At 36.7% G+C, this 20,013-nt stretch overlaps 2 protein-coding genes across 2 annotated transcripts in view; one reads left to right on the plus strand and one right to left on the minus strand.

Moving 5' to 3' along the window:
* Positions 1-15,007, plus strand: part of TPR (translocated promoter region, nuclear basket protein) — a 67,331-nt gene extending 52,324 nt beyond the window's left edge. Inside the window, exons 42-51 of the mRNA XM_040263798.1 lie at positions 44-134; positions 1,836-2,020; positions 2,922-2,990; positions 3,102-3,196; positions 6,889-6,995; positions 8,403-8,498; positions 8,622-8,778; positions 11,591-11,709; positions 14,033-14,128; positions 14,809-15,007. Coding sequence (XP_040119732.1) covers positions 44-134; positions 1,836-2,020; positions 2,922-2,990; positions 3,102-3,196; positions 6,889-6,995; positions 8,403-8,498; positions 8,622-8,778; positions 11,591-11,709; positions 14,033-14,128; positions 14,809-14,864 — 1,071 coding nt within the window. The 3' untranslated portion in view covers positions 14,865-15,007. The remainder of the gene's footprint in view (positions 1-43; positions 135-1,835; positions 2,021-2,921; positions 2,991-3,101; positions 3,197-6,888; positions 6,996-8,402; positions 8,499-8,621; positions 8,779-11,590; positions 11,710-14,032; positions 14,129-14,808) is intronic.
* The window catches only part of PRG4 (proteoglycan 4), a 19,361-nt gene continuing 14,303 nt past the window's right edge, over positions 14,956-20,013 (minus strand). The window contains exons 7-13 of the mRNA XM_040263788.1: positions 19,053-20,013; positions 18,404-18,481; positions 17,518-17,654; positions 17,085-17,241; positions 16,461-16,658; positions 15,890-16,015; positions 14,956-15,160 (exon numbers count right to left, since the gene is read on the minus strand). The exon at positions 19,053-20,013 is cut by the window's right edge and continues 267 nt beyond it. Coding sequence (XP_040119722.1) covers positions 15,063-15,160; positions 15,890-16,015; positions 16,461-16,658; positions 17,085-17,241; positions 17,518-17,654; positions 18,404-18,481; positions 19,053-20,013 — 1,755 coding nt within the window. The 3' untranslated portion in view covers positions 14,956-15,062. The remainder of the gene's footprint in view (positions 15,161-15,889; positions 16,016-16,460; positions 16,659-17,084; positions 17,242-17,517; positions 17,655-18,403; positions 18,482-19,052) is intronic.

Genomic DNA, 20,013 nt, shown 5'->3' on the forward strand with positions numbered 1-20,013 from the left:
TCACTTGATTTATTTGCATTTAGCATTCATATTTTGTTTTCAGGGCGGTGACGGGACTGATCCAGGTACAGAAACAGAAGAAAGTATGGGTGGAGGTGAAAGTAATCAGAGAGCAGCTGATTCCCAAAACAGTGGTGAGGTTCTGTTTAGTTTTCCTTTTCTTGTTTTTGTCTCTTTTTAATTGAACACTTTTAATATTTTACTTAATTCAATATTTTAGCCTAACATTTTCTAAACTAAGATTACGCTTAATTATCACATAGGTAATAAAACTCTGGCAAGGAAAAGATTGGCTCTTGTTCCTGCTCTGTCATGTTATTCTCATAAAAGTCTACTGTGTTTCTATCTAAAATGTAGTCATTATACTATTTTTTTCTACCTCATTGGAATACTATGAGATTCAGACTTTTTAAATCTATAAAGTATTATAAATGGCATGTGTTACTTCTGCTCATAAGTGTAAAATTAAATCAAGGACTTCTAATAATAGTAATAGCAGTTCACAACCAGGAGAGGTCAGTCTAATCAAGCTGCATGTTTCAAGATTGGTGGGTATCAGTTTTAAAATATTGTCCAGTTTTCCGATGAATAAGAGACTTTTTCGTCAGTAGAGCATGCCTTTCGTTAGTTCTTGAAAAGATGAGTCCTGGCAATCAGCTAAAATATTGTAGGCAGTAAAGTATAGAATTTATAGAAAATAGTTTTCTTTTAGAATCATTTTTAAATGTTTTTTGAAGACTCCGTGATCATCTGGTTTTGATATTCTGGTTTTAACAGATAATACTGAGCCAAAATCAGTAGTAATATAATAAAAAACCTTATATATGTAGACTAGAGGGCTTCCCTGGTAGCTCAGACGGTAAAGTGTCTGCTTGCAGTGCGGGAGACCTGGGTTCAATTCCTGGTTTGGGAAGATCCCTGGAGAAGGCAATGGCACCCCACTCCAGTACTCTTGCCTGGAAAATCCCATGAATGGAGGAGCCTGGTAGGCTGCAGTCCATGGGGTTGCTGAGAGTCGGACACGACTGAGTGACTTGACTTTCACTTTCATGTAGACTAGTGGGAAAACAGAATATCTGAGTTTTTGTGTAGGCCTGTGTATAAAAATGTAAATTGTATTCTCATTTGAATTAAGGAAAGGAAAACAGGCAGTCTTTACAACTTTTAAGTTTTTTAAGAGAATGAATATTGAACTATATAGTGAAGACTAGTATTGCTTTTTAAGGGAGCTAAGGAGATTAATTGTAACAATTTACATCTTTAAAGCATTTTATGGATTTAAGAAATACCTTTTTTGTGTCACATAATTGGGTTATAGAGGGAAAGTTTTTGCCTAATATTATCACTGAAAGCTAAGTCGTGTGAGCATGAGTGTTCATAGCCTTTTTTCCTCGATACAAAACATGACAGATGCTCACTGAATACTTGTCAGGGAAATTCTTACAATAAGCTTACCAGGTTTTAAGTACCAGTGAAGAGTCTGAAAAACAGAGGCAAAGTGATATAACCAGGGTAAGTGTTAAAAGGTCTTGTTAAAATGTTTACCTTGTGTTAAGCTAAATGCTTTCTGTCCATTATTTGAAATCTTCAGAAAAATGTTTCTTGTGGGTTATATTTTTGTTTCATGAACCAACCAAAGAAATAAAAGGAACTTGCTTAAGGCAGTACAGCTGTTAATTGCATACCTGTTATCTCTGGGTCTGCCACACCTCACTTTTTTTTATGAAAATATTAGTTAGGTGAACATTCATAGTGGTAAGATTTATAGTTGAGCGATTGTCCAGGTTACCTTATTGTAAACTTAATAGTTCAGAATAAACTTCTCTTTTCTTTAGGCGAAGGAAATACTGGTACTGCAGAGTCCTCTTTTTCCCAGGACATATCTAGAGAACAGCAGCCATCATCAGCATCTGAAAGACAGACCCCCCGAGCACCTCAGTCACCAAGACGCCCACCACACCCACTTCCCCCAAGACTGACCATTCATGCTCCACCTCAGGAGCTGGGACCGCCAGTTCAGGTATTAAAAGCACTAGTCATTCTGAACATTTTACTTTGAAAAATGTTGGTTTTTTTCTCCCTTTCTTTCCATTAGCTATTACTTTGTTTTTCCCCAGGAATTAAGTGAACTTTTTAATGTTTTGGTACATTTTTATAAAATTTTTGAGCTGAAACTAATCTCTGAATTATTTTCCCTGAAATATGGCAGACGTGGACTTTGGAAAAGCAAGGCTTGCTAAAGTCGTGTATAAATTGAAATGATTATATTCAGAGAAAATAAGGGTCTGCTGTTTCTACAGGTTAAAAAAGAAATTTTTCTTGGATTTTAATTAAAATATATTTCAGCAGCTGACCCATTTGTTTTGAAGGTTTCTTTCTCCAAGGTGCATGAGTTCTTTTTAAAAGAACTTTCTGTTCTTAACAGATCTTTTTTCTTCTTATTTTTTGGAATCACACATATTAATACCCACTGTTCAAGTTCATGATAGTGTGCACAGCCCTTTACATGAGACACTCCTTGCAGTAGGATTGGACATCTCTATCAGAAGCTCTTGAAGAAACAGCTGGAAAAGTACAAAGGATCTATTAATCATGTAGCTTAAGTCTTACTTTGTAGTGTACTGAACACTGTCAAGGGTAGATTTCACCGAAATACCACTGGTGGAGATAAATTTTCTCATTTTCTGAAAATATAAAGTCTTAGAGGATTGTTTATGGATCCTGCAAATGTCACTGTTTACAAAATAAACTTCTTTAATACTGGTACAAGATTAGTAGCAGTTTAAGAAAGATTCTAATGATTACATTAATCTGCTTAACGTTTCAGTTATTTTATTACCAGCCTGATAAGCTGTATCTGTTAGCGTTTGGTGTTTCTTTCATTGCCTAATTCCTTAAATGAAATTCCTTTCTTGACACAGAGAATTCAAATGACTCGAAGGCAGTCTGTAGGACGTGGGCTTCAGTTGACTCCAGGAATAGGTGGCATGGTAAGTACCTACCTCTCATGTAAAAGTGATTTACTTGTTCAGCAATTATTTGTCTTGTCCATACGGATGCTCCTATCATACTGCTGAGTACTTGCTTTCTGTCTTTTTTAGCAGCAGCATTTTTTTGATGATGAAGATAGAACAGTCCCAAGTACCCCAACTCTTGTGGTGCCACATCGTACTGATGGATTTGCTGAAGCGATTCAGTAAGTTAATGAGATAGAACCATACTTTGTGACTAATCAAACTCTTTCCCTCTTAACTTGATTACATTTGATGGATACATTATTTGTTAAGTTCTGTGCTGGGTACTAAGCACTTGAGAGTAGAAGGGTTGAGGATGTAGTGTTTGAGAAAATCACATCGAAATGAATGAAATACAGTTGCTTCCTTCAGGAATTTAAAATTTAAAGGCAGTATAACAGTGGTTAAGAGCATGGGCTTTAGAGTTAGAATGCCTGGCTTTGAAACCTAGTTGTACTGCTTACTTACTATATCAAGTTACGTGTATTCTCTGTACCTGAGTATCTTCATTTTATTAATGAGAATAACACAATGTTTCTTACCTCATAAATTGTGAGAATTAAATGAATTTATGTTACCATATTTATATAATATCACCTGCACATAGTAAATGCTTTGTCAGATGTTGGTGAAAGTGTTAATAATTACAGTCATCATAATGGATAATTACTGTTGTAAGCTAAGCTTATGCACAACTAATGATAATCTTAACACTCTAGAATAGAGAAATGAGCAAGAAGCTTTGTTTATAAAAATGAAGGAGTGATTTTTATCAACACATAGGAAAAAGAATCAGAGGACTTAATGGGGACAGCATTAAATTGAGTCTTGAAAAAAAAATGCCTGAAGCTTACTGAGCATTCCCATGAATCAGTATTTTAATCTTCATAACTGTGAGACTGATCACACCATCATGGTTATTGGGTCTTTAAGATCTTTTTTTGTATAGTTCTGTGTATTTGTGATCACTCACCTAGAGCCAGACATCCAGGATGAGAAGTCCAGTGGGCCTTAGGAAGCATCACTACAAACAAAGCTAGTGGAGGTGAAGGAATTTTGGTAGAGCTATTTCAAATCCTAAAAGATGATCCTGTGAAAGTGCTGCATTCAATATGCCAGCAAATTTGGAAATTTCAGTAGTTATCACAGGCCTGGAAAAGTGCAGTTTTCATTCCAGTCCCAACGAAAGGCAATGCCAAAGAATGCTCAAACTACCACACAATTGCACTCATCTCACACGCTTCCAAAGGCAGTGGCACCCCACGCCAGTACTCTTGCTGGAAAATCCCATGGATGGAGGAGTCTGGTAGGCTGCAGTCCATGGGGTCGCGAAGAGTCGGACACAACTGAACGACTTCACTTTCACTTTTCACTTCCATGCATTGGAGAAGGAAATGGCAACCCACTCCAGTGTTCTTGCCTGGAGAATCCCAGGGACGGGGGAGCCTGGTGGGCTGCCGTCTATGGGGTTGCACAGTCGGACACGACTGAAGTGACTTAGCAGCAGCAGCAGCACACATTTGCAAAGTAATGCTCAAAATTCTCCAAGCCAGGCTTCAACAGTATATGAACTGAGAACTTCCAGATGTTGAAGCTGGATTTACAAAAGACAGGAACCAGAGATCAAATTGCCAACATCCACTGGATCATAGAAAAAGAAAGAGGGTTCCAGAAAAACTCTATTTCTGCTTTATTGATACACCAAAGCCTTTAACTATGTGGATCACAATACACTATGGAAAATTCTTAAAGAGATGGGAATACCAGACCACCTGACCTGCCTCCTGAGAAATCTGTATACAGGTCAAGAAGCAACAGTTAGAACTGGACATGGAACAGCAGACTGGTTCCAGATTGGGAAGGGAGTACGTCAAGGCTGTATATTGTCACTCTGCTTATTTAATTTATATGCAGAGTACATCATGCAAAATGCCAGGCTGGGTGAAGCACAAGCTGGAATCAAGATTGCTAGGAGAATATCAGTAACCTCAGATATGCAGATGACACCACCTTCATGGCAGAAAGTGAAGAAGAACTAAAGATTCTTTTGATGAAAGTAAAGAGAGTAAGAAAGCTGACTCAAAACTCACCATTCAGAAAACTAAGATCATGGTATCCAGTCCCATCACTTTATGACAAATAGATAGGGAAACAATGGAAGCAGTGACAGACTATATTTTGGGGCTCTGAAATCACTGCAGATAGTGACTACAGCCATGAAATTTAAAAATGCTTACTCTTTGGAAGAAAAGCTATGACCAGCCTAGACAGCATATTAAAAAGCACATTGCTTTGCCAACAAAGGTCCGTCTAGTCAAAGCTATGGTTTTTCCAGTAGTCATGTATGGATGTGGGAGTTGGACCATAAAAAAAGCTGAGCGCTGAAAAATTGATGCTTCTGAACTGTGGTGTTAAAAAAGATTCTTGAGAGACCCTTGGACAGCAAGATCAAAGCAGTCAATCCTAAAAGAAATCAGTCCTGAATCTTCATTGGAATACTTTGGTATTGAAGTATAGTCCAATACTACCAGTACTCCAATACTTCGGCCACCTGATGTGAAGAACTGACTCATTAGAAAAGACCCTGATGCCGGGAAAGATTGAAGGTGGGAGGAGAAGGCGATGACAGAGGATGAGATGGTTGGATAGCATCACAGACTCAATGGACATGAGTTTGAGCAAGCTGCTGGAGTTGGTAGTGGACAGGGAAGCCTGGCATGCTGCAGTTCGTGGAGTCGCAAAGAGTCAGACACGACTGAGTGACTGAACTGAACTGTGAGAATAGATACTGTTATTTCATTTGCAGATAAGGAAACACAGAGATGCTAACATATTGACTAGATTTCAGACAGCTAGGAAGTGGCAGTTTTTTATTTCAAACCAGTCTGGCTCTGGAACCTATTTTTAACTCTTGTGCTGTACCACTCCTTCTAAAGGATAAGAAGGCTTTTCACATGGAAGTGTGTATGTTTAATTGTGGCTGAAATATCTGTTGCATGATATGTACTTGAAGAATAGAAAAAAAAAGTTTCTACAGAAATGGGAGCTGATTAGTTTTCTAAGGTATGTGATAATATATGGCTGTAGAACAAGTTTTAAAGTTGTTCAGTTAACTGCAACTCACCTCAGGTAACACAGTTTTACAAGCCCATTGATCAGTGTCAGCCCCACCCTTCTAAAGCCAATCAGAAACACTCATCAAAAAAACTGCTCGGAATTTAAGTTCCTTCTAATAGAAGGAGACATTTAAAATTTTACCTGGTAGAGATTGTCCTTAACTAAAACAATGATAGAAACAGGAAGTAGATTCAAGAGTATAATCCATAAACCAGGGTACAATCCATAAACATCAATAGCTGGCTAGCCAAGGAAGATTAGGGTAAGGAGTGGACAAAGAGTGAGATAATGCTATTTTATATCCTGGATTATGGGCAGAAAGCTGAATGGTAGTGTTATTAGGGCAGGGAGAAAACAAATTTCTAGCCAGCTAATAATTAAATCTTTTCTAGACCAACATTGAAAACTGAAACAAAACTTTTGTCATGATTTTACTCATTTTTTGTTATATCTCATGTTCAGTTTATGTTGCTTTTTATGTATCTACCTAGTGATTTCTAGCAGATTTGAGAAATGTGAGGCATAGGTCAGGAGAGCCTGGAAGCTATTATGTATAAATCGTATTTATATAAATCACATAATATGAATCCCATGATTTATATTATTGCTAAGTTCTTGACAACTGATATTTTGAAAATACAAACTGTTTTCCTACTTTCTTTTTGTTTATTCTTCCTTCTTCCTGTTTTCTTTCCATCATTGCAGTTCAAGCAAGGTAACTTGAAAGGTCATCTTGAATTAATTTTTGTCTATTTAGTTCCCCACAGGTTGCTGGTGTTCCTAGATTCCGGTTTGGGCCACCTGAAGATATGCCACAAACGAGTTCTAGTCACTCTGATCTTGGCCAACTTGCTTCTCAAGGAGGTAAATAGCTAAATAAAAGCTTAGCTCTCTTGGATTTGCATGTATTTGGTAATAAACTGTTCTGACATGATTTTTTTTTAAGTGAGCAAGTATTAATTAAAAAAAAACTTATATCTAAATAATTCTTATCCTAATTTATGGAAAAAGGTGTAATATATTTAATACTTACTAAGCACTGCCTTAGAAATAAGTGTTCCCAACAAAATTTTCAATTCTTTGGGCATAATGACTAACTTTTACATCTGTATCTCTTTTGGCTCCTAGTATAGTATCAGGAATATTTGTTGTGCCCATAAATATACATGGGTACTACCATCCATTTTAAAGTTGTTGGAAGAAATGCAGCATATTTTTTTAGTTTGATGTTTAACATTCCAGTTAAGTTTATAGAACTAGTTTGATATTTTCCATTAACATTAAAAATAAAAAATGTTAAAAATATGTGGAATAAAATAATATCTAAATTAAGTAATAGCAGTTGGTTACTTGCATATGAATTAGGCTATTTCTGGAATTAATTACCTTTTAATCGTTGGTTGGCATTCATAGAACACACTATATTTCTGGGAAGCTGTTATGGTATTTTGTAAATGAATAGGAATGCATACTAGTCTAATAATAAGCCCAGAACAGAAGAATAGTCTGCAGCCCTGATGTAAGTCATGAAATTCATCTGAGTCCCTGGGTGGTTTAGGATGTTATGTCTAATACTGTTTGCCTCTATCAATATGAAATTGTGAGTTGACTTCAGAGGAATTCAAAGTTTTAACGTGGCTTTATTATAGTACTTCTAAGACTTGGAAGTGAGATCTAAGCTTAGATTGGAATGCTACCACTTTACTAGTAACTTGGCAAAATTAATTAACTTCTTTGGAATTCAATTTCTTTAGCAAAAAAGACTAACAATAAGCTTGCAGTTTTGGTGAAGAGTAAATTCAAACAATAAAGTTAGCTTTTATGAAACTATGAGAGCACTTCAGCTGGTCTTTTTTAAGGTACTTAAGTTAGTGTTGTTTCCATGGTGACTCATTGGTAAAGAATCCATCTGCCAGTAAAGGAGACACAGGTTTGATCCTTGGGTTGGGAAGATCCCCTGGAGAAGAAAATGGCAGCCCACTCCAGTTTTGTGGTTTGGGAAATCCCATGAACAGAGGAGTCTGGTGGGCTACAGTCCATAGGGTTGCAAAGAGTCAGACACAACTGAGCAACTAAACAACAACAAATTAGTGTTAGCTTTAAGGATACATTTAAATTGTATTTACATTTTGGGGGGATTGACCTTTGCTTAATGGGCTAATTGTGGGCTTCAACAGAGTTATGTGTCTCCACTGACTAGTTTTCTTTCTTTTCAATATCTAGGATGTGGACAGTATCTTTCCAATCATTAATATTCGAAATTGTCTTTAGGTTTGGGAATGTATGAGACACCGCTTTTCCTGGCCCATGAAGAGGAGTCAGGTGGCCGAAGTGTCCCCACTACTCCCCTGCAAGTAGCAGCCCCAGGTAGGTGTCAGAGGCAGGTCAGCAGATGATGTGTTATTGCTGAAATGGAAACCTGTGCTTAAAAATTAAAGGAAACCACGAAGCTAAAGTTTTCATTGCTCTTCTGGTCTTTTCATTTTCAAGTGACCGTATTTACTGAGAGCACCACCTCCGATGCCTCAGAGCATGCTTCTCAGTCTGTTCCAATGGTGACAACATCCACTGGTACTTTATCCACAACAAACGAAACAGCAACAGGTGATGATGGAGATGAAGTATTTGTGGAGGCAGAATCTGAAGGGTAAATGTTTATCGTAATTTTTGCATGCTTATACTTGTCAGACTTTTACATTTTTTTGTTCTTTCCTTAAGCCAGAAAGAAACGGTCTCTTGAACTGTATTTTCAGTGGCATCCTTTTATAAAAATAAACCAAGCCATATATTTGGGAAAGCCAATTTTTGCACAAAATATTATATTTGAAGACTTAGATATTATTATTACAGAAGAGAGATAACTTTTAAAATGGTTATATCCTTGAAAATTGCATATGATGCATTCTAGGACAAAGTATTCTCCAAAATCACTGGTCCTCTTCCACTGATGTAGCTGCTTGAACTTTTCCCCAAGAAAGAAGTCTTTCTGTGAAAATTAGGAAATGTTAGGAAATGACTCACTTTTCCATTTAGTAGTGGGCTCTCAAGCAAACCTCACCTATTTTTTATTTATGTGCATTTAGAACTTGGTCTGAAACACTGACTTCTTAAAAATTAGAAATCTTCAAACCTGACTTAACACATCAGTTATAAACAAAGTTTAAAAAGAAGTATTTCACAACAAATCATCTGAATTTTTTTAAAACCAAAGGAGGTGGAACAGTTTAATAGAAAGAACTCACTGGACAGTGCTTTGGAGAAGTTTAACTTTCAAAGAGGAACCTGATTCTTTATAAAATAAAAATGTTAGACTGCTTCATAGTCAAAAGCATAGCTAGAAGTAGAACCCAGATTCCTAGCTAGTGCTCAAGTATTGTTTTATTTAGCAACATTTTGTTAGTGTAATTAACAGCCCAACTCTAGTAGATATATAAGAAAAAATAAAGTCTACTGATACACCTCTAACTCAGTGCTGCTTAATTTGAGAAAGTTAGACACCCTGCTGAAAATAGTAGCTGCCTTTAATTCCATACCATGTATGCGAGTCACTTTATATGTGTCATTTTTAATCCACACAGTATCAGAAAGTTTTGTCTCCATTTTACAAATGACTTGCTTAGACTGTACTTCTCTAGTTTTCAACTGTAGCAGAGTTATAAGAGATATCTTCCAGGTTCAGTTCAGTTGCTCAGTCAAGTCCAGTTCTTTATGACCCCATGGACTACAGCACGCCAGGCTTCCCTGTCCGTCACCAACTCCTGGAGCTTGCTCAAATTCATGTCCGTCTAGTCAGTGATGCCATCCAACCATCTTATCTTTTGTGGTCCTCTTCACCTCCTGCCTTCAGTCTTCCCAGCATCAGGGTCCTTTCCAGTGAGTCATTCTTCACATCAGGAGGCCAAAGTATTGGATTTTATTTCAGCATCAGTCCTTCCAATGAATATTCAGGACTGATTTCCTTTAGGATTGACTGGTTTGATCTCCTTACTGACCAGGGTACTCTCAAAAGTCTTCTCCAACACCGCAGTTCAAAAGTATCTATTCTTCAGCGCCCGGCTTTCCACCTCTCACATCCATACACAACTACTGGAAAAATCATAGCTTTGACTAGACAGACCTTTGTTGGCAAAGTAATGTCTCTGCTTTTTAATATGCTGTATAGGTTGATCATAGCTTTTCTTCCAAGGAGCAAGCGTCTTTTAATTTTATGGCTGCGGTCACCATCTGCAATGATTTTGGAGCCCAAGAAAATAAAGTCTGTCACTGTTTCCCTTGTTTCCCCATCTATTTGCTGTAAAGTGATGGAACCAGATGCCATGATCTTTGTTTTTTGAATGTTGAGTTTTAAGGCAACTTTTTTACTCTCCTCTTTCACTTTCACCAGGAGGCTCTTTAGTTCTTCTTCGTTTGCAGCCATAAGGGTGGTGTCATCTGCATATCTGAGGTTATTGATATTTCTCCTGGCAATCTTGATTCTAGCTTGTGCTTCATCCAGCCTGGCATTTCACATGATATAATCTGCATATAAGTTAAATAAGTAGGGTGACAGTGTACAGCCTTAATCTTTCAGGTACATGGTTATATGGACTGAAGTTTGCATGTGATAAAAACAAGAGCACAAAAAAGTTATTCTTATACTCTTAATCTTCCTCACTTGTTTTTTGATGTGCTTTCTTGAATGGGAGAGAGAGATGAACTTATAGCTTTGAGCCAGGAATTCACCTACCCTAGCCTCATCTGGCGGAGAAGGCAATGGCACCCCACTCCAATATTCTTGCTTGGAAAATCCCATGGATGGAGGAGCCTGGTGGGCTGCAGTCCATGGGGTCACTGAGAGTTGGACACGACTGAGCGATTTCACTTTCACTTTTCACTTTGCTGCATTGGAGAAGGAAACGGCAACCCACTCCAGTGTTCTTGCCTGGAGAATCCCAAGAATGGCGGAGCCTGGTGGGCTCCCGTCTATGGGGTTGCACAGAGTCGGACACGACTAAAGCGACTTAGCAGCAGCAGGAGCAGCCTCATCTGGGCTAGAGCCCATGGTGAAACAGTGGTATATTATTAATAGTTGGAACTGTTGTGGGTTATTTTAGTATCTAGTTTTGTTGAAAGTTGTTTTGCAATTTATCAAAACCCAGATACTATTATCTACCATGAACATCAAGAATGTGAACATCTTTTGTTAAAAAGAAAAAAAAAAAAACAGCAAAAAAGAGGAAAAAATAAAATTGGAATATGTCCTAGTGAGAAAAGAAGTGAGGGAAAAGGAACTTGAGCTCTCTTTTCCCCTGCTTTTTAAATATATGGGTACTATTGTTAGAGTCTGAAATTTTGAGTTGGTGGAGACCTCTGGGTTATCTAAATGATAGACTATATCAAAGAAAAGTTTGGGGACAATTTAGGATACATGCTAGGATCAGTTTTGTATTTTCTAATGAATTTTTGTTTTCCTTTCTTAGTATTAGTTCAGAAGCAGGCCTTGAAATTGATAGCCAGCAGGAAGAAGAGCCTGTTCAGGCCTCTGATGAGTCAGATCTTCCTTCCACCAGCCAGGACCCTCCTTCCAGTTCTTCTGTAGGTAAGTCCCTGCTCCAGACTGCAACATAGCTTTTACACATCAGTCTTGTTGGCAAAAGACACTGTTCTGTTAGTAACAATTGATCATTCTTTTTTTCTTGACTTTTAAAATGCTTCATTTGAAAGGAAATTTTTACTTTATTAAAAAGAACTTTTAATTTATATTAAAGGGAATTGGTTGTATCAAAAGTGCCATAGGGGCTGGAGGGATGGATTATTGAGAGGGACGCTAAAGAGTAGTCTCCAGGCCTCTTGCCTATATTTAAACCAGAGCAATTCTTTTTTTATTTCTTCTAACTGATAAGTTCTGCATGAGATTTGGCATATAGAGTTGAGGGTTGGGAGGCCTGTTGCTTAAAAAGAAATTGAAATTTGCTGATGTAAATAGTTTTATACTTCGGTTTTTCACATTTTTGAAGTTAACTTTGGAAAGGGCTATGGATCTTTCTTGCAATAAAAATTATTTCTGCAGTTCCCTTTAAAAAATAATTAATATTTATTGAGCACTTACTTTGTATCAGACAGTATTCTAAGCCTTTTACCTGTATTTATTCATTTAATTCTCATACCACCCAGTGTGGTAAGCACATATCTCCATTTCATAGAAATGGGAACTGAGTCACAAAAAGGTTGAATAATTTCCTTCAAAGTCACACAATAATGGCCAAGCCAGGATGCAAACTCAAGAAGTTTGACTGGAGACTCCACTCTTAAGTGGTACGCTGAGATAGCTTATTTATCTCAGAGTATTTAGCTAGGGAATTTCTTTTATATCCTCAGTCCCCCACTCTTAATTATTTCATTTTAAATTGTTTATAGCAGTAATCTTCAAACTCTGTCATGGAACCTTCAGGTTTTATGGAACACCTGCTCAGTTACTACTTTTTTCAGTCATGGCACTTGGCTGTCTCAAGACCTCTTCTCCCTTGCTGCTGCTTTTCTGTGACACATTAACCCATTACATGCCCAGATTCAGATTCTGTATCTGTCTTTTAACAGCTAGTAACTTTAAATCTCTGCTCACTTCATTGTGAAATATGGACATTCATAACTCATCTTGCAATCAGGATTAGAAATAATGTATATAAATTATATAACTCAGGGCTTTGCACACAGTAAGGCTCAAATTGTAGCTGTCATAATTATTATCAATATGATAGCATTATGAATAATGTAATAATTGAAGTTCTATGCCCCCAGTCATATTCTGATGTCCCATGAGAATTGTCTTTCCTCCACGGGAGGGCACAAGTTATATCTTACCAGAGCTTGCATAAGAAAATACGGTTCTTGTTCCCTTTTACAGTATAATATGAAATGAGGGTGTTAACACTAATCCTCCCCATCTGAGCAGTCATCCATGTGGTCAGCAAACATTTAAGTGTCTACCAAGTGCCAGGCAGTTTTACAGAAGCGTTACTAAAGAAAGTGATATTTAAGGAAAAACCTGAAGGTAAGGGAGCAAAGCTGTGCAGCTCTTCAGGGGAAGGTGTTCCAGGATGAGAAAAAGAGTAGATGCAGAGTCCATAAAGCAACAGTGTGATATGTTTAGGGTCAGCAAAGAGGCCTGTGTGGCTGAAACATAATCTGAACAGAGAGAGAATAGCAGGAGATAATGGGGTGGGGGAGGATAGATCTTGTAGCCCATTGTCATTTCTTCGGCTTTCGTGGATATAGCAGGCTTTTGGAGGGCTTCAGACAGTGTGGTGACATGATCTGACTGAACTTAGTATCAGTTTGGCTGCTGTGTAGAGAAGAGACTGAAAGTGAGTAATGGGCAGCAACAAAGAGAAAGTTTAGAGAATATTGCAGTAATTGAAGGTAAAGACGATGATGTTTTAGACAGGACAGTGGAATCAAGATTGTGAGGAGTCAGATTCAGGATATAGATTAAAATTAGAGCTTACAGGATTTGCTAATGCTTGGATTGGGGATGTCTGGAAAAGGGAGGAGTCAGATATGACTGGTGGTATATTGCAATGGACTGTTGTTTCCTGAAGGATGTTGGTAGTTTGTTTTCCCTTTGTATTCCCCAGCCCCTTTCTCAGTGTCTGATACGTGGATAGGAGCCAAGTAAATATTTATTATTAAATCATAAGAGTTGGGTGAAATGAATGAAAAAAAAATTTTTTTTTAAATTTTTTTAACTTTTAACCTTTTTGTTTGTTAAATGTCCCTTATTAAAAAACAAACAATATTTAAATATAGAAAGCAATGGGCACCTCTGCATTCTGTCCATGCATTCACTTAGTAATTAGTTTTTGTCATTTTAACTGCTTTCTTGTTTATTAACTTGCTTTCCTGTGTATTAATGCTTTTCTTAGACACTAGCAGTAGTCAGCCGAAGCCTTTCAGACGAGTAAGACTTCAGACGACATTGAGACAAGGTGTCCGTGGTCGCCAGTTTAACAGACAGAGAGGTAAATTTCTAATATATTGATCACGTGATAGGATGTGCAGTAGTATTAAATGGAATGAGTTTTCTAATCCTTAAGCTTCCAGTGTGTATTTATTTGACTTTTTTTGTTTGTTCTTTAAAATAATCCAGGGGCTGATTAAATAATTACACGTTGAGCTTGTGATGTTTACTAATCTATAAGCTTCTTGTAGACAGGTTTGTGTACCATAGGTGTATAATGAATATGTGCTTATAATTTATTTTTACTCATTTATTCCTTGAATTCAGGGTAAGATCTGGAAAAGCTAAAATGTTATAGTGCTATGTAATCACTTGTTACATCTCTGCTTTTTGTTGTTATACCTTTTATACAGAAGAATAAGGATTTGTGATTTGTTTAGTCAAAAAAGAAAAGTAAAAAATGTAAAGAAAATGTAAAATTTTAATATCTTTGTTTTCTAGTTTAACTGTTAGAGAATGCATTCATGTTATAAAACATTAATCTAATTGTAATGATTTCCGCTGAAGATGTAAAATACCTAACATGGTTTTGTGTCTATATGCTTAGACACTTGATCTTGAAAATTTTTATAATGAATTAGCGTAAGTGAATATTCTAGTTTTAAGCTAACTTCTTAAAATACTCTAGTTTGAGCTAACTTTGAAGGATGCATTCAGTTTTATTCTTTTTTTCTCTTATAGGTGTGAGCCATGCAATGGGAGGGCGAGGAGGAATAAATAGAGGAAATATTAATTAAATGTTATGTAAACTATAATAACTGTGAATAAGATTATCAGATCTGTTTTAGTGTAATGACTGTCGAGTTTAAAAACACTTTTGTATTTAAGTTGGTGTGCTCATCTCAACGTTCTTTATTAATAAAATGTATTTCAGTGTCAACATTGATCATTCGTTTCTTCATTTTAATTTGCTGGCTCTTCCTTCACCCATCAGTCTAAGGACACTTGTACCAAGTATTGGATAAGGTCTGCCCAGAACGAGTGGTAATGGCTCTTGCTGTCCTGCTTGGCACGTCGATGTTATAGTATTGATCTAAAAAGAGGAAGGATCACTTTTTCAATCAAAAAGAAAATAAAACACTTAAAAGTAGTTTCTATTTATTATTATGCTGAAATAGAGTATTTATCATTTTAATATAAGAAATGTATTAATTTCAACTTTCTGACAGAAAGACAACCAGCTGCCTAGGCAGACTGACCTTTCACCTTCTTTGATTAAAATTGTATTTAATTCTGCTTTTTCATTGTAGGAATTTGAGAAAACCAAGTCAGTTTAAAAAATGATAATTCGTTTGAATTTTATTCTTTAAAAAAATACATTCTGATGTCATTTACATAGGCAGAATAGCTTATATTTTCATGACTTTTTCAAAGAAAAATACCCCAGGTAATATAATTAATAAAATTAGTTTCTCAGGAACTTCCTTCTGATCTTCGGACTGTGTAATTATATAAATCAGTATAACTTTATAGTAAGTAAGGCCTCTGTTAAATGCCACTGATAATAAAAGTAAAATATTGTTTTCATTAGCAGTTTTAACTCAGTTTAGTGGATGTTTTATTATACTAGGCTTTAATCTCATGAAGGATAGGGCAGAAATGAATTGTAATCCATTCAGTTTCATTGCAAATAAACCAATAATCTAAGCTTTCTCTTCAGAGTAATTAGAGTCAGTGACAGAATTTAACTTCTCACCTTTCATCACCATTGAACACTTGGTTTTGCTTTGATTTTATTCATGTTTCAGAGATAATAACTTACCTTTAGAAAAGGCATAGTAATCATAGCCATCGGGTTTTCTGATGTTGGGCAGTGATATTGCTGAAGTAACCACGTTTGGAAGTCCTCTCCACAGTGTGCTCACTTTAACTTCATTATGGAGGAAGCCTGTAGATGACATTTTCAATGTGTTAGATTGAACAGCAGTGTACTGTATTGGAAAGAGCAGTTGTTGAGTCACGCAGACATGGGTTTTAACCTTAGTTTGGGAGTACCTCTGTTACCTTGGGTGAGTTAACTTCGATGCCTCAACTTTTGCTGTCTCTCATATGATACAAATATCTACCTTTTAGGACTATTTTGAGGGTTATAGATTTGAGCTTAATGTTCTTAGTTAATGGTATTTATTGTAATTAATAAGCCTGAATAAATTGTCTTTCTTATCCACAAAGAAAAATACGGTATTGATCTTTGGTCATTCATTGAGGCAAATTGATGTTTTACATTAATAAGCTTAAAGTATTAGGGTTATTTGGCCAGAATTTATATTTAATAATTAATGCTATATTACATCTACTTCATGTGTAAGAATTAACACAGTAAAAAATATTACCTTTGTCTTGATAAGGGACTCTGACGGGTGAGTAGTGAATCCTGATGGTGTGTATTTGAGAAGGTCCTATAGCACGTTCAAATCGACGTCTCCTAATCTGTGCTGTTTCTCCATACACAGAATAGTTTATAACAGGCCTTCTTCCAGTACACTTTTGGGTGGGTTCCTGTTTGTAAGTGTATTGCTGAACGCTGCCACCTGTGATGAATTAGAAAATCACATATAATATGAAAATTAATTTTAATGCCCAAAAGAGCTGGAAAGAGCTTTTTACAAAGTAGAGAAAACAATCGATGTTTTTTATACAGTATGGTCCAGACATTAATAATGGTTATTAGTCATAAAGCCAACACACTGCATAGTTATATATTTAGCTTTGTTTGAAAATAAATAACATTCTTTATGTAAATATCCTAAAAACTCATGAAATTGTGATTTGAATGTCAAGAAAGCAAAATACTTCTTACTGCCCTTAATTTATTTTTTAATTGAAAGTATTTGATTTTAGACATTAAAGCTATTTGTTGACAGTAATCCCAGTAATAAATGAAAATATTTAATGAAATTTTCCTGTCAGATCTCTCCTTAAAAGTTTTTTAATTTTGTTAATTATGTAACACATACCTCTCTTGAAAAAATATACAGATTCAGGTCTGTTCTTGTATTGAGCTATTGAGAGAGCCGCCACTATTTTCCCATTTAGTCCTCCAAACCCTTTGGAGATTAGTTTAGGATATCCTGCATCTTTTATGTCGTTGGTGAAACGCCAGTACTGAGAACCCTGATCATTAAAAAGAGGAAATGATGTGAACAGCTTTTTAAAAAGGTTATAAAGTGAGTTGGGGGAAGATTAGAAACTCATTATTAGATTTAGGTATTGGGAGAAAGTTTTACCTTAGTTAAATAATTTGAATAATTTGACAAGGTTACCAAATTAACTTATCAAATTTTAATGGTAGTTTGTTAAGTATGGAGACCTGAAATGGAAGTTAAACTGATTTATGTTTTCATAATAAAAAGTAACTGCTGATTTCTCTCACAAAGATATATTTCTTACCTTAAAGAAGAAAGTTTTTCCCTCACAGTTGCATCTAGTAAAAACTGTATCAATGGGGGAGGGAATGCCCCAAACTTCAGTAATTCTCCGAGGTGGAGGTGGTGGACTGAATGGAGTCAGCATCCAGAAATAATGACCTAAAATTGAAAGTGATGATCAGCCTACACGCTGAATGAAGACTGAAACCTACCCCAGAAGAAATCAAAGTCTTTTAAAAATAGTTATCATAAACAGATTGAATGTATTGACAAGCATTCTATGATGGTTAGTCAGAATTATGAGTACTAAATGCTGACAACAGTATTTGAACATTTCTGAGAATAGATGTTTCTCAAGTCTGAAATTTAGCCTGACAAAATTTTTAGTTTCCCAGTTTTCTAGAAAGGGCCTTCTAGCTTTGATTTACAGAAAGTCACTTAATCTCTCAATTTCTTTTTCTGTTAGAATTAAGTAGTTATAATTGAATAACTTAGTTGTGTTTGTTACTTTATTCCCAGGTGGCTTAGATGGTCAGCAATCTGTGCAATGTCAGAGACCCAGGTTTGATCCCTGCCTGGATCAGGAAGATCCCCTGGAGAAGGGAATGGCAACCCACTCCAGTATTCTTGCCTGGAAAATCCCATGGACAGAGGAGCCTGGTGGGTTACAGTCCATGGGGTTGCAAAGAGTCAGACACAACTGAGCAACTAACATACTTTCACTGTGTCTAACTTTTTTAATCCAATACTTGAGTATTTACCCTCAAGTCCTTATAATTTATGTGAGGTAAGTTTATCAGTCAGGTTTCCCTCCAGGAAGCTCAATTCAGATTTGTACTCTCCCATGACTCATTCTCATGAATTCCAAGAATAAAACGAGCAGAAAAAGAAATGTGTACAAAACTCACCTCGAAATGCAACTAATGTCCCATTACGCAAAGTAGTCAGTCCATCTACTGGCCTACCATTGCATAAATTAGTTTCATCTGAAACAACACAAGCCAACATAAAAATGAGAAGAGGGTTCTGCTCTTTTCAAATCTTCCCATTAGGTTCTCTTTCCTCTGTTCACCCTTTCCTAAGTTCTTGAAGAGTACATGTTTGAGGTACATGTATTTCAGAAAAAAGTGTTACTGTTACATGTTAAAAAAGTGATACTGTTCATAGTTTTACTTAAAGGTGATATTACTCAAAAAAGTATATAAACATACATTATGAATTGAAATGGGTCAGGGTACCTGATCTTCATGTAAATTTTGACAGGTATTAGATGTTCAGTCTCAATGTGAAATTCTGTTTCTTAGTTCTGATTGCCCTGTGGAATTGGTTTAGCAAAAACTATGCAGATTCTTGTAACCCTAGGTTATTATTTGATTTTCCAAATACCAAATAAACTTATGTGATTACCTCTCTGCTTACAAGTAGAGAAGATGTAAAACTTCACAAGTTAAGTTCAGGGTTCTAAATATATATCAGTAGAATAACACCAAATCAGGGCATTCTGGTTCAGAAAGATTTAACATTGCCAATTTTAAACATGAAAGTAACTGATATTACCTGAGAACATGGGGTTGATGCCGAAGCCTTGACTGTGTCCTCTCACTATGATTTCAGTGCCTGGAATAACTATAGGAGTTAGCACAGGGGGCCTGAAAATCACGTGAGGTTTTTCTCCTTCAGCAGCATCTCCATCCTCATTGTTCGGGTTTACCTCAATTATTTCTGAGTTGGGGGTTGGGGTAGAGCTGGTGGTGGTTTGGAGCATGGCTTCTGGTAAAGAGGTAGAAGTCGGTTCAGGCATTACTGATGTCATCTTTGGGGGTGTTGGCGTCGTCTTTGGTTTTCTCACTCTAGGTGTTCTTGGCTTTTTGGTCGAAGTGGGCTTTTTGGGTGCTTTGGTTGGTTTCTGCGGTTTAGGAGTTGTCACTTGAGAATTAGTAGCTGCACCTTTTGGTACAGCTGTGGTTGTTTCAGGTTTGTTTGCAGTCTTTTTGGTCTTCTTTGTGGCAGTCATTACCTTAGGTGCAAGAGTTGTTTTAGGAGTAATTTTGGATGACGTGGTCTCTTCGGTTGTGGTAGATGTGGTTGTACTTGGTGTTTTGGATTCAGTAGTCTTTTCTGTTTTAGTTGCTGCCTCTGTTACAATCTTAGCTACAGCTGTTGTAATTTCAGGTGTAGAATGTACATCTTTTTCTGTGGACTTGTCTTTAACTGTTGTAGTCATTTCAGGTTTGTTCACTTTAGGAGCCTTGCTTGTGGGTACTGCAGGTTCCTTGGGACTCTTTTCAAGAGCCTTTGGTGTAGGTTCTATAGGAAGTTGAGGGGTTGATTCAGCAGGGCTCTTTGGAGTAGTGGGAGGCTCCACAGTGGTAGGTGAAGTAGAGGCCTCTGAGGTGGTTGGAGCAGGTATATCAGGAGAACTTGGAGCAGGTGTCTCAGGAGAATTTGGAGCAGGCTCCTTGGGGGTGGTGGGAGCAGGCTCCTTGGGTTTAGCAGGAGCAGGCTCCTTGGGTTTAGC

Source organism: Oryx dammah, unplaced genomic scaffold (assembly GCF_014754425.2).
Source record: "Oryx dammah isolate SB20612 unplaced genomic scaffold, SCBI_Odam_1.1 HiC_scaffold_21, whole genome shotgun sequence".
NCBI classification, from domain to species: domain Eukaryota; kingdom Metazoa; phylum Chordata; class Mammalia; order Artiodactyla; family Bovidae; genus Oryx; species Oryx dammah.